This window comes from Passer domesticus, chromosome 10 (assembly GCF_036417665.1).
Source record: "Passer domesticus isolate bPasDom1 chromosome 10, bPasDom1.hap1, whole genome shotgun sequence".
Taxonomy (NCBI): domain Eukaryota; kingdom Metazoa; phylum Chordata; class Aves; order Passeriformes; family Passeridae; genus Passer; species Passer domesticus.
The window spans coordinates 16,699,818-16,713,335 of record NC_087483.1 but is presented as its reverse complement, the minus strand read 5'-3'; the positions used below and the strand labels follow the sequence as shown (position 1 = coordinate 16,713,335).

Sequence of the window (13,518 nt, the reverse complement as noted above, 5' to 3'; positions counted from 1 at the left end):
TCTGTTGGAACATAACAAAACCAAAAACAAACAAACAAAGCAAAAAAAAAGATAACTTCATTGTTACATCATCCTGTTTTCCTTCCCAGAGTATGTAAGGACTCAAACGTGTTTTATTATTTCTGTGGACACTTTTTAGAGGAAAAATAAGATTTATTAGGAAAAGAATGTGTTTGCTGAATTACTTTAATCCCATTGGGAATTTCTGTAGGTATGTGGGTCTGACTAGATAGAAACTCTCTTGCATGTTGTCTTCTCTATCTTCTTCATTTTTGAGCACTGCTGAGCAGCTTGGGCCTTTGTATAGTTGCAGCATCCAAAAGCTTGCAACAACCCCTCTCAGTCTTATCTTTAAATCCTATGCATAAAATGCCACTTTTTCAGTGTGACTGCTTCATAGTCCCTGAACAGGACATGTGCTTCAGCATCCTGTTACTCAGCAATGCTTTAAGATAAACTTTGAACACTACTGATGTACTTGTAATAATAAAAATCTTAGCAGTGTTTTCTGGAGACACCTTCTTACAAGTTCCACATCTTCCTCTTGAATAAGAAGGGCTTGAGAGGGGGCTTCAGCTGCTTCTCTTGCTGCTTGTAACTGAACATGCTTTCATCCAGCTTTGCATGGTTATATAAAGAAACATAAATGTTGGTTAATTGAAAAAGTGGTCTTGCTTTTGGTATGTTCCAGTAATGTCTGATTTTTATCAGTACCTTTGATTGTGTCTGGGAAGGTTGGAGGGGGGAATGTCAGTGTGGATTGTGGATAAAATATATCACTGTCTAGTGTAAGAAAAGATAGGTATGTGTCAAGGAGAAGAGGAAGGCCTAGTTTTACCAAACAGGGTGGTCAGGAAGTGGGGAAGGTGCGTGCATTTTAAATATGGTTACAGGAAGTTACAGCAAGTAATGCACCCTTCATTTTAATAATTGCTCTGGGAACCTAAGGACGTAACCTTCTTTTTCTGAGGCAAAAGGTTTAACCAAGGAAGAAGGACTGCAGTAACATGAACTATATTATTTTTCTGCTTCTGTGAGGCCAGTGAGTCAAATAGAACTATCAAAAACTACAGAATCATCTCTCATTGCATTTTTTTAAGAGAGGCTGAGTGGTTTGATTTGGAGATGTCTAAATATCTTTTGAAAGCTGATACATAGCAATGGTAATTCCAAGGCAGAGTTTCCTGAGAAGAGTAGTAAATGTAGAGCAGAGTAATGAAACCTCCCTGTAAAGTTTTGAGATTGCATTACACCTCAGAAATGTGAAATTCCCTGTGGGATCAGGCTGTATTCCTGCTACACAGAGGCAGCAACACCACCAAAAGCTTTCTGTCTCTTCTGTTTGCCACAATGTAAAATGTACCTTAGCTAATACTCAGCATGAGAGGATGAACGTCCACTCAAATGTCAGACTCTCTCAGGTACTTGCCACCATGTTTTTCCCATTTTGCAAATAAGATTTAAATGTGTTTTGCTTGGCAGCAAGCTGGGTTTCAACAATCTTAACAGTAGAGCGCCACAGTGACTTTTGTTGGGCTGGATTGTATTTCTCCAAATAACCACACTCTACAGCTTTTACAAAGAAAAGCAAAATTCTGATAGCCTGAGTGACTCCTTTTTTGCTTACATGATGAAAATTTATGCCTTTTTCTCACTGAAATGAGATACATTTTTAGTTTTGAAATTTGAATGCTGCTCAGTTTTCTAGCTTCGGAGAACTTGAAGCTTAGATAAAGGCTGGAATAAGATTAAAAGATAAAAAGTATTTGTGTGCAGCTCTAATCATATTATAAGCCTAAAAATAAGGATTTAAGAAATAATATTGTAATGCTTTTATTTTTCTTTTACATTCCAGTCAAAAGCACAGTGCCTGTTCTATAACAGAAAGCTTTTCAGAGATTTAATTTCTTTTAATGCAAGGGTTGCCTTTTTCTTTTTTTCCTGAAAAATGTAGATGTTGAGATAAAAGCAAATATGGTCAAAACACCTAGATGGGATTGCTGTAAATTCAAGGAGAATTGAATTTTGGAGAAGAGAGAACTAGGAATTAGGTTAATCTCCAATAGGAGGTGTGATCACGTTGTTCACAGTGAGCACTACACACAAGAGAAGCCTTCTACCCCTGTTGGAACATTGTGATTGTTAGTCTAGGAAGTGGCCTCATTCTGAAGCTTACTTAGCACACACCAGAACTTACTCTGAAAGAGATCCTTTGATCTTGCCTCAAAATAGGATAAAAATAGTCTGAAAGGGTGCTGGGTTTGTTTTAGTTTGGTTTTTTTAACAGCATGTAGTAGGAGAATGGGTAGTAGTATCTGCACACCAAGCTAAAACATATTAGACAAATGGGGCCTAATTCTTGTTTATAGACAAAGTTTGGGACCAATATTCTGACTTAAAAAAGTATTATAGATGAAGGGCCAATAAAGCTCAGGGAACACTTACTGTTAGACTCTCTTGTTCTGCTAAATAGGCAGGAAAATTGGCTGAAAATCCAAAAAAAATTAAGCAAGTGGAATTCAAGTGCGTTAGCAAATGAGGTTTGTTTTGATGTTCTGTGCACATTTTTGTCTTCATGTAACTTGAATGCATTCTCTGTTTTTTGATTGGTTTGGGGATTTTTTGCTTGATTCTTTTTTTTTTAATAGATACTGAAGGTGTAAATGGAAGAGAGGAGTCTGTAAACCTTAATGATGCTGATGAAGGATTTTCATCGGGAGCTTCCCTCAGCAGCCAGCCAGCTGGGACCAAACCTGTATCCTCTGTATCCCAAAAGAGCAGCTTAAGGAAAACAGCAAGTGGGCGTTCCGCTAAGGAGAAGGAAACCTCTTCGGCAGCAAAATCCAATGAGAGCCCTCGGGATTCAGGAGCTCGAAAGCAGTACACACACCAATCCTCTGACCTGGATGGAGATGTAATTGAGATGACACCTACTAAGAAACACCTCAGCCTGCCTGCTGGGCAGGTGGTGCCAAAAGCCAACAGTTTGGGCCTGATCAGGACCGCCAGTGCTTCCTCCAGTAAATCATTTGACTATGTGAATGGCAGTCAAGCAGGCTCCAGTGTAGGAGCTGGTTCAGAGGGTTTTACCAGTCTAGCAGCTGGCAACACCAATCGGTTTTCAACTATCAGCCTACAGGAGGACCGGCTAGGCCAAGCTGGGGAAGGTAAAGATCTCCTTTCCCCAGGAGCTCCCCTAACCAAGCAGTCTCGATCTCCAAGTTTCAATATGCAGCTGATATCCCAGGTGTAACTTTGACTCCCTTCCTTAGTATTCCTTCTTCTCCCTTAATCCCTGGCAAGTTCATCCTTAGGCAAAACATGAACCATCATCCCACAGTGTGAAAATACTGACTGTTGTGATCTCGTTTCATTTGGTTTAGCTATCATACTGTATTACTGAAACAGCAATAATTCTTCTCTCACCTTCATCCTCCTTCCTCCTTGTAAACATGGTAGTGAAGCAGTATGTAATGTACTGTATGCCTTTTTCCATGCCTTCCTTTCTCTTTGGGTGATGTGCAATCCATCGTAGGCTGATCAGTCCCATTTCAACACTGTGAGACTGGAGACACCGGCGGAAATGGTGAATGTGATCCCTATGAGATGATGCTTTGGCTTTGTTAAGAAATAGAAACGGGTTTGTTTTCTTGGTCTACAGTACTGCAAAGACTACTGGATCCTGACTTGTCTTTCTCAGAATCAGGAGTGCCTCAGAGATTCTAGTGTGACTTTGGACCTCTCTGAGTCTGTGCAATCAGTTCTGGGGAGGGGATTGTCATTGCTGCTCCTGGCTGCCTACAGCACTTTTTTCCATTAAATGAGGGTAGTTTTTTCTTGACTGCCCTCAGTCTCTCATCCCAGAAGCTTTTGATGTTCAGCAACTGAGACATGCATATTAAGAAGCTGTATTTCCTCAGAGACAGGATTCTAGGTTGATAATGTGGGTTACAATGCATTTCTAATGGCGTTGTAGTCATTTGTAATGTTACATGTCTTCCCCTCCAGGACACAGGGTCATTCTGCATTTAGACTAAAAGTTAGATACCACCATGCTGTTAAAGCAATTTGGTTTGTAAGTGGGAAGGAAACACTGCTTCCCTAGGAAATAATGGCTAGCTCTGCTTCATTTTTGTTGTTGCTGTTTTTGCTGTGAGGTGCTGATCACCGAATTGAAAGGTGTATTCGGGTAAAGAGTATTTCTCAGGCTGCTGTCTTTTGTGTCATGGCTGTTGGGACACCCCCCACCCCTTTCAGCTGCTTTCTCAATGTCCCTGGATTCAGTGGTGGAGTCATTTGAGGAATCCTACAGTCCAGACAGACCATCTTCTCAAGGTGCTGTCTCAGGGATAGAGACCATAGTTTGCTAGGAACACTGAAGCTTCAATGTGAAATGCTTTTCTAGCAATGCCATTTGTGCAAAGGGGTACTGACAGTCTGTTGTTTTTTTTTCCCCTGGAAGGATCACACTTCATTGCCTTGGTATATATAATCTTTTCAGTTCTTTTAACTCTTACTTTTGTGGATTGGCCCTACTCTAGAAAATGCAGAGCTCGTGCCATTGAGCCAAGCCTGGAATGTATATGACTGGTGTGTGGGCACTGGCTGGTACTCATGTTAGAGGACACTGCTTAGAAGCACACTTCTGGTTACTCTGGAGAATGTTTGGCATTCTCTTTCCATCTCTCTGTATCTCTTTGGATTGATAGAAAAGGGGAAAGTTCATCCTCTCTGCTTAAGTTCTGTATGATATCCCAGAAGTTTACAAACTGTAAACCTTCAGGAAAGAGTTACAATTTTTATGTGGGCACCTTGTTTCACTGTCACTGTGAAGGATAAATGTAAGCAGTTACAAACAGCAGGCTGCCTTCGAATGAGACTCTTTAAGGTATTCAAAACAATGAATGACTTGGTGTGGTATTGCTGATAGTTGATTTTGGTGGGGATTTTTTTTAAGCTTTATTTTAATTTTTTTTAAATTTACATTAAAATTCATTAAAATATTTGAAGGTTTTTTTGTGGTTTGATGAGTCACTTTGGTAGCCTAGTCTTCATATCATACATTCATAAAGTGAATTTAGTGACATCTGATGTAGAAATTCAGGTAAAGAGTAAATAGACTCATCAGAAGGAAAACCTGACAGTTTCTAAATGGAAAATAATTTTTAAGGACCACCAGTCATGTACAGATGGAACTAAGGCAAAGCTGAGATGAAGCTTCAAGGCTTACATTTCTGTAAAAATGTCAAAAGCTGTGTATGGTTAAAGTTTTCTTTATAAAATAAAATTTTCCTAGTGTAGACAATTGGTAAGTCATGACTGGAAGTACCAAGTTTATACTTTGTAGAGACTATCAAAAAGGAAATTTGCTTAAATATTTGGGAAATAAAAGATCAGGAGTGTCAGCTAATTTCCTAAGAATTACTTAATTTTAGTATTTTCAACAGTTGTTCATTAGCAAGGTTCTCTACTTTCTATATTTGTCATTGGATGCATTCCTTCAGAAGTTTCAAGGAACTTAAATTGGCATCTGGTCAAATTTTACAATCTTTTTTTAAAAGCAGGTTTTTGTCTGGGGTCCCACACTATGAAAACTATTTCAGGAAAGTGAGATGGCTTTACTGGCTTCAGATAGGGAAGTCAGATGTACATGAGTATATTCAAATTGTCCAAAACCTCAGTCAGACTACCTTTTAAATTATTTTTACACTTCTCATTTTGATCATGTGCCTTTTGTTATGGTTTCATTCATTGTATTTTGGTTTGTTTTTGTATATATATACACCTACTCCATATCAGTCTTTTTTAAAAGAGTTCAAATTTATCCCTGTAAAAAAATTTATGGTACATCTGTGGTACATCTGTGACTTCTCAAAAATTACCCTTTTAGTGGAGTGTTTCAGTTGTGGGAGCTTGTTTTGTTGTTTTTCAGCCAAGTACTGTTGAACATTTACCTTACCAATGAAGTCATCCCAAGAATCTACAAACCAGCTGTAGTCCCAGGCTCTGCAGTGCTGTCTATCATGTTTATCATTGCTGCTGCTAGATGTGTCTCAAACCATGCTAAGGTGTGGCAAGATCATAGCAAACCTTTATACACTATGTTCAGTGCATTCCAAAGTACTGTGGCAGAAATAAAATTAGAACTGTCTGGGATATGGGTGGAGGGAATAATCTGCTGGGCTTCTGGTTATATATGCTAAATACTAAACAAAGTACAAAACATACTTAAATTTTCTGACACCTGTGACAAATGTTTAGACTTAAATCAAGCATCCGTATCCTAAATTTACTCTGCTGTCTCTTCTTTTAGAATATTTGGTACTGGAGGCACTAGATTTAGATTTCTGCACTGTTTGAGTGCAACTGCAGCATTATAAAAGGACAAGAAGCAGAACACTATGATTTTTCCCTCCATATGTGTGCCTGCATGCACAAACATGCAATTCTTAGGTGAGGAAGGGTAGATTCTATATTCTGATGTATACATATACTTCAGTAGGGAAAAATGAAATGTTCCCTGATACACGTCCCAATATGCTGCCATTTTGCAACTAATTTTTTTGGACTTTGTCATTTTAAGGAAATACAAAATGTTGGGATTGTGAACTCTAGGCTGATTATCCTTTTCAGAGATTTATTGTGAGCAGCTTTGTGTTTGAAACGTGAACCATATTTTCATTTGACAGAGAGCAAAGTGATGAAGTAAAAATACCTATTAAAATTAATGTTGCAAGATGACAGTTTCAATTTCTGTATTATCCCTTTAGTTTTCATTTGGAAAATTTCATAAAATGGATACTTTGGTATCACTGTCCATTTTAAGTGCAGTTTTCTTTGAACACCCTTTCTGATGTGAATTTGAAGTGTTTTGCCAGCATACTTCATTCTGTAATGCTGAACATCATGTTGCAGCCAGTAAGCATTAGATCTAGTATTTGTAGTTTGCAAGTGTGTTGGTCTTAAATGCATTTCCAACATACTCCTGCTAGCTTTAACGTAATTAAAGTCATCAATATAGTGAGAAAAAAAAAAAAGATGTTTTCTGACAAAGTATTTATTTGCACTACTTATGAATACTGGAGTTTACTGGGACAGGGTTTTTTCTCACCATGTGAGGTTTACTTGTGTGTGAGTAGGTGCATACATTTGTCACGTGTTGACAATCAATTGCCTCAACTGTGTGTATACTGTATGTAAATAGGAACGTATTTTTCAAGATTAAGGGGGAAGCCTGCATCTTAGTGGTGGTAAAGCTACTCTGCAGTAAGGTGACCCCAACTCTGCTTTTTGTCTTCAGATACTATGTGGTTTGTTTTACTTCTTTAATGAAGTTTATTAGTGTTCTTGGAAAATTGTAGCTCCAGGGAAATTTTCCTCAATATTTAATGTATAACATGTTCAGAGAATTATATTTTGAAAAATTAATTTTGGAATAGAGAATTCTATGCTATGGCTGTATTTTAACCTAAGAGTTTGAACTTGTCCTATTTTCTCATGAACCAATGGCTATCTCCTCTAAGTGTTCAGCATTTTAACTTTGGTCACAAACCAGACATTTTTGTTTATCTTGGCTTACAAATTTAATTTGAAGACTAAGAGAGAATCAAGAATAACTTTTTGAATAAAATCATAAAAACCAAGCTGTACAGTATAGGTACTATGCTCATAATCCTAGAGGAGGTGGGGACAATATAATGGAATATGTTTGAATGAAACGTATGTACTGCACACAAAAAAATTACTTTGTTAGTAGATCTAATAATCTCACCCTTAAATTCTCTCACTGCCAAAGATATTGCTACCTTGGCATGTTTAATATAACATGAAAGCCATCAGCTAGGTATCATTTGTAACAAACATTTATATCATAGGAATAGTTTTCATCAGAAGAGTAAATGTACCTCTTTTATTTCAGTTTCTTGTTTGGGATAATTACAGGACTAAAGTTGCAAAATGTCACTTCTTTTCAAGCATGCTAAGCAAACAAGCCAGATCCTCTGTACTTGCATCACATTCTTGATTTATGTAATTTTTTTATATTTTATATTATCTTCAGTATTTTAAATGCTACTTATTTCTAGCATATGGGCCTTAATCTGTTCAGTATTTTTGTTTTTTCCTCACTGGCACTTGGATAAACTTTGCTGTCGAAAGGTTTTCTGTAGGTGATTCAGGGTAGTGAATCAGGACATGGGTGTTATGTTAGTGAACACATGTATCAGTCTGTCAAAATTTCTGTCATGACCAGCTGAAGAGACAAAATACTTGCCTGCCTCTTGCACAGTGGTGGAAGATGATGATGAGCTGTGAGCAACTTGGTTTGTTCCTGAAAACAATAAGTAGATTTTGCAAGACTGATACTTACAAGGTTTTCCACATAGTCATTATGAAATTTTATTTAAAATAAGTCTTGGAACAAGATTTTAAAACAACTGCCAACCATTTTAGATAAACTTGCCTAGTAAGTTTATCAAGTGTCAAGGCCTGTGATATTAAAAGTTTAGAAGAAAGCTGTGCAAGTTTCAAGGGTACCTTACAGCTTCAGAAAAGGATTAAGTAAAAATCTGTCCTATTTTAATAATCCGTATTTGAGATTTAATGAAAAAAATACCATTTTGCTTCAATCCTTTTACTTATTTTTCTCTAGGCTATGCCTCTCCCTGATTTTTTTTAACTGTGTTCATCAGGTTTTACCAAAGGTAGTATCTGAGGGACCAACTGAATTAAAAAATGGGTCCATATGTTATCCCTTCTATCATAAAGGATTCCTAAGGTTTTCCTGTGAGCAGCTTGATGGGAACAGATGTATATTAAAGCTTTGTATCCATACAATCCATACAGTAAAACGTTGCCCTACATTTTAGCTTGTGCATGATGAGCAGAGTGATGAGATCAAGTTTTATTGAGCAGCCCCTTGGGCGTGAGCTCCTGGTGTTTTAGTCTGTAAGATTTAAGGGTTTTAGAGAAGACTGTCTTTGCATTCTGATGCAACTTTTTAATGAGTGATTAATATTTTATTCAGGAGTCAAAATTTAAATTGCTTTAAAATGCGGTTTGGAATTCTCACAGGTTTTGATTTTAGAGGGCAAAATGGTCAGGGGGAAATTTCTGTTTAGAAGTATCTGCTGGTAAAGTGTCTCTATGGTGCTTTGTCATGGAAACTTCCTCACAAATCAGTAGTGAATCCTAGGTGTTTGAGTCCTCATCCTCCCCGGAACTGCTCACAAAACAGAAAAAGTAGAGCAACCTTTTACCTTTAGTTCTGAAACAAGTACTTGGGAGTAACAGAAATACTGGCTATTGACACTGTTCTTTCTGTTTAGACAGTTACTGTGGTTGTGCTAGAATTTCATGTTATTAGTTTATGAAAAATGCAAGTAGTAAAAACTTTGTGGCTTCAAGTATACAGTAGATGTGAGTTAACAATCACTCAGGATAAATCAACATGTCAAAATATTAATAGATTCCTAGTGCTGGGGTGTGTGGTGTGTGTGTGTGTGTCAGTGTTCAATGATTACTTCTGTTTTCTTGCACATAGTACATTCTTTAGGGGTGGATATTAGCTGGTTATTTATGGACAAATACCATGTGGTTAAATAAAACAGAGTCATTTAACACTTTTTTCATATTGAAGATTCCAGGAAAAAGCTAATAAAGATTTTTAATAATCAGCTACTCTTAATACATTTTAGATTTACTATGGTAGCTTTTATTTGCTATTAGAAGACCCCACCAACTAAATTGATAAATACCCCATGCTGCATTTTTTAAATTTGTAATTCCTGTACTTGACAATGAGTTTTTTGATCTGTTTTTGTCCTTGTAAGAATACAGGACTTGCTCTCAGTTTTACTAGCAAAAAGAAACATTCTGCAAGGGTTAAAAGATTATTTTCTTACTTTTTTCGTCATACCAGGTTTGTTTCTCTGAACTAAGGTTTCTGAGGATTTTTACTACTTTAGCATTATTTAATCTCATAGAAGGAGCATAAGCAGCACGAAGCCCACTTCTTGTGGGCACACAGGCTGGGCAAAGGACGTGGCTTGGTGGTGTGAGCCCCTCTTGGCCAGCACAGCCCTGCTTGCTGGTGTGAGCCCCAGACGTTCGAGATTCGGTACTGGTGAAGGACTAAATCAAACAGGTTTTTAATAACCGTGACCTCTGCTGTATGATGTCCTTTAACCTGGGGACCAGGGAAAGTCTTCATTCTCAGTCCTGAAGAAGGCACGTGTTGAAGATCATGTTGTTGGTGCATGTAAGCCATTATCTTTACTGTCTTACTGAGCTGGTTCATGCTGTTGATTTGTTGAAATGTGAAATGTAGTTACTATTGACTTTGTAAATACCTGCCAGAGAAGAAATATAATTATTTTAAATCATTGTAAATAGAGATGTATAAAACTCGACACAATCTGCAATGCAGAAAAAAAATTATATATATATATAAATATATAAAGATGTTAAATAAATATCGTGCTGTTTCTGAACAGAGATGAATGCTTTGTGCATTGCTGGTTTTGGAGGTGTGTTTCGGGCCGGAGCGGGGAGCTCTCCCGGGGAGCCGCGCGGGCTCTGCGGGGCCGCGCGCTCCCGAGCGGGCTCGCGGCGGCTTCGCGTCGCCACAGCGACCCCGGGCGCGAGCGCGGCGGGCGCGCGCGCGCCCGGCGGCGGAAGTCCCGCCCTGCGGCCGAGGCGGGCTGGGAGCGGGCCGCGGGCTGGCCGCCGCACGGGTCACTCAAGGCGCGGCGCCCGGGTTGGCTGCCTCGGGGGCGGCCGCTGGCTGGCACGTGAGCCCGGTTCCGCCTCCTGCCGCCGCCGCCTCTGCCGGGGGCGCGGGGAGCGGGCGGGACGGCGGCCCCGCAGGAGCGGCGCCGTGAGGGGTGAGGTGAGGGGCGAGGCGGGGCCGCTCCGCGCCCCCCCGGCCGCAGCGCCCCCCGGCGGCGGGGCCGCGCCCACGTGACGGGAGCCGCCATGAGCCGGCCTGAGGGGATGCGCGGCAGCCGCCGCTCCCTGCAGGTGAAGTTCGTGCCCGACGAGGACGTCGTCAAGCACATCTCCGACGACTCAGGTACAGCCCAGCCCAGCGCCGCCCGCTGCTCGCAGGGCGCTGGGAGAGGGGTCCGAGCAGCCGCGGGGGCCCGCGGGAAAGGGGCTCTGCACACCCGAGCTGCGTTCTGCAGAGCCTCGCAGCAGGACGAGGCCTCTGGAGTCGTTCTGCCCCGCTTGGCTCCCCCCCTCAGAGTGTCTCTGTCCCTGCCCGGCGCTGGACAGGCTGCAGCGGGTACCGGGGCGCTCCTGGGGCCTGGCGCGGTTGAACACTCGCACGGTCAGAGCTGTGGTGTGTATGGCTGCAGGTGTGTGCCCTGGCAGTGCTCTGCAGCAGGTCTGACTACGTGTCAGCTGGGGAACCTCTGTGGAGATGCTTAAAACTTGCCAGTACAGGGCACGGAGCATCTCTCTCAGACTTCAGTGCTGGTCCTGCTTTGAGCAGAAGGTCATGCAGATGATCTCCAGAGGGCTTTCAGCCTACATTCTCCCATGAGTGTACTGACAGCCTACAGGCAAGGTGTTTTCCAGTTGCTCCTCTTCTCTAGGAAAAAATAAGGGTTGGCAAGTACCATCCCCTTTGTGTGCAATTTGATACTGTTATGCATGAGCCACTGTCATTTCTCCTACTCCTCTCTGTGGAGCTGGTGTTTGCTGAAATGGGTGTCTTGCAGGAGCCAGCGTGCATGGTGAAGCAGGGATGAATAGGGTCAGCTATTGACCAGCTGTTCTTTTAGCAGGACATCTCAGCGTTGAATTTGTTGAGTGATTTGCATAACAGGAACCTGGTCTCTTAAGTCGTGTGGCTGTGTACTACTGGAATAGAAATAATGAAATAGCAGGAGGTTAAAGCTTTTATTACAATTCTAGGAACTAAAGTACGGAAGGACAAGGCTCAGCTGAGTGTCAGTGTCAAGAGATTTGTGAAGAAGCTTGAGAATATTTCTGATAATGAAGCTCAGGAGATCCTGGAAGAGAAGAACTATGTTGCTGCTCTTGGAATATGTGCCCAAGGTATTAGCAGGGGAAAACCTAACACAGCTCTGACTTCAGGAGATTCTTTCAGTGTAAGCGTTGTATAGTGTTGGTGAAATTGCTTTTGAGGGCTCAATCTGCTCTGTCTTGTGCTTGTGATAACAGGCAGAAGATTATGATTCTAGGATTTTATTATTATATTTGTTTAGCATCACCTGCAGTATAAAACCAAACAGTGAAATGTTGCATTCTGTCTTTCTTGAGTTGGGATTATTATGAGTGCTTTTAAAATAGCTGTGAGTAACATGTCTTTTCACAGATCCAGTGGGAAATGGCTCAAATATAAGTGGTGGTGAAGTTTACTCATTCCAGACTCCCAAACGCTCCAATAAAATGGCAGAGCTGGGTATGTTTTGCTCTTCTTTCTCTGCAGATTTAAGAGAAACAAGCAGAAAGTGGCAGTTTCAGAGAGAGTAGACTGTTTCTGTTTAAATAAGGCTCTTGAGCAGGGTTGTCACTCACATGAAGAATCCTTGTATGTCCAGCACCATCTGAACTTCAGTAGTGTTTATTTGTCACAGCTAATGATGCATCCTACAAAGGATGAGCTGAGGGAGAGGGATCATCCTGCTGAATCACTATACAAAAACTGGTTTTGGTGCCTCTTAGTTTCTGCTGTGTCTTGGGAAGTTGTGTTTCCTATCTTAAACCTCCTTCTGAGCAGGGTGGATTTCACTGGTGCTCCCTGCTGGAGCTGTGACTCAATTTGAAATCTGAGGGAAGTCAGATTCTGTGACAGTCTGTTAGTCCCAGTGCTGTTACATGGAATAGGCTGTTGCTCATACAGTGGTAGGGAGTGTTAGCAGGGTATTTCAGATTCACATCAGTCATTCAGCTTCAGCTTGTACTGATAACGAGTAGACACAGGTAAATAGTTCCTCCTGGGGAACTGATGTGATTTCTATATCTGATGACCTGTTATGTCCAGCTGAGCAGTTTTAAAGGACTAAGTGAGCCTGACCAAACCTTGCTCTAATTCAAAGACATGTGGTCTTCCAGGGAGCACAACATGCTCTGCCAATGGCCATATTGTAAACTTAATTAATTGATGAGTTCAGCCTTTGAAAATCTTTGCTGAGGAGTACAACTACCTTTAGGGTTAGAAAAAATCTGGAAGTATTTGGTTCCTGAAATAGCTAGGGAATTAATATGTAGAGAGTATTTCAGGTGTATGGCTCCATTTCTAGCCAGAGCTGGAAGTTTTGTACCTGACACGTCCTTCCTTCCTTTCCCTCTACTTCCTGCAGCCTCTGAATTAGCGCAGACACCAGAAAAGAATGTGACACCTGATCACTCCAAGTGCTCTGAGAAGATGGCCAAAACCCCTCAAAACAACAGTAAGTCCTGTGGTGGTTTGGGGAACTGAAGCTGAGTGAGTGGGGGTTATGTTTCTCTTTGGGTGGTGGAGTGGAAGCTTGAGTTCCAGCTTCTCTC

The 13,518-nt window shown here is 40.9% G+C and overlaps 2 protein-coding genes across 8 annotated transcripts in view; both read left to right on the top strand.

Annotated features, from left to right (window-relative positions):
- HYCC2 (hyccin PI4KA lipid kinase complex subunit 2) overlaps window positions 1-10,500 on the top strand; it is a 50,141-nt gene extending 39,641 nt beyond the window's left edge. For all 5 annotated transcript variants that reach the window (XM_064434056.1, XM_064434055.1, XM_064434058.1 and 2 more), the window contains one exon: window positions 2,649-10,500. In XM_064434056.1, the coding sequence (XP_064290126.1) occupies window positions 2,649-3,253 (605 nt within the window). In that variant the 3' untranslated portion in view covers window positions 3,254-10,500. The remainder of the gene's footprint in view (window positions 1-2,648) is intronic.
- A 290-nt stretch (window positions 10,501-10,790) lies between these two features.
- The window catches only part of ORC2 (origin recognition complex subunit 2), an 18,939-nt gene continuing 16,211 nt past the window's right edge, over window positions 10,791-13,518 (top strand). For 2 of the 3 annotated variants that reach the window (XR_010369091.1, XM_064434021.1), the window contains exons 1-4: window positions 10,795-11,071; window positions 11,920-12,063; window positions 12,344-12,430; window positions 13,332-13,421. Coding sequence is in view for 2 of the 3 variants with exons in the window: in XM_064434021.1 (XP_064290091.1) it covers window positions 10,975-11,071; window positions 11,920-12,063; window positions 12,344-12,430; window positions 13,332-13,421 (418 nt within the window). In the remaining variant the exon portion in view is untranslated. Of the gene's footprint in view, window positions 11,072-11,919; window positions 12,064-12,343; window positions 12,431-13,331; window positions 13,422-13,518 lie in introns of all 3 variants that reach the window. The other variant, XM_064434022.1, reaches the window with a different exon arrangement.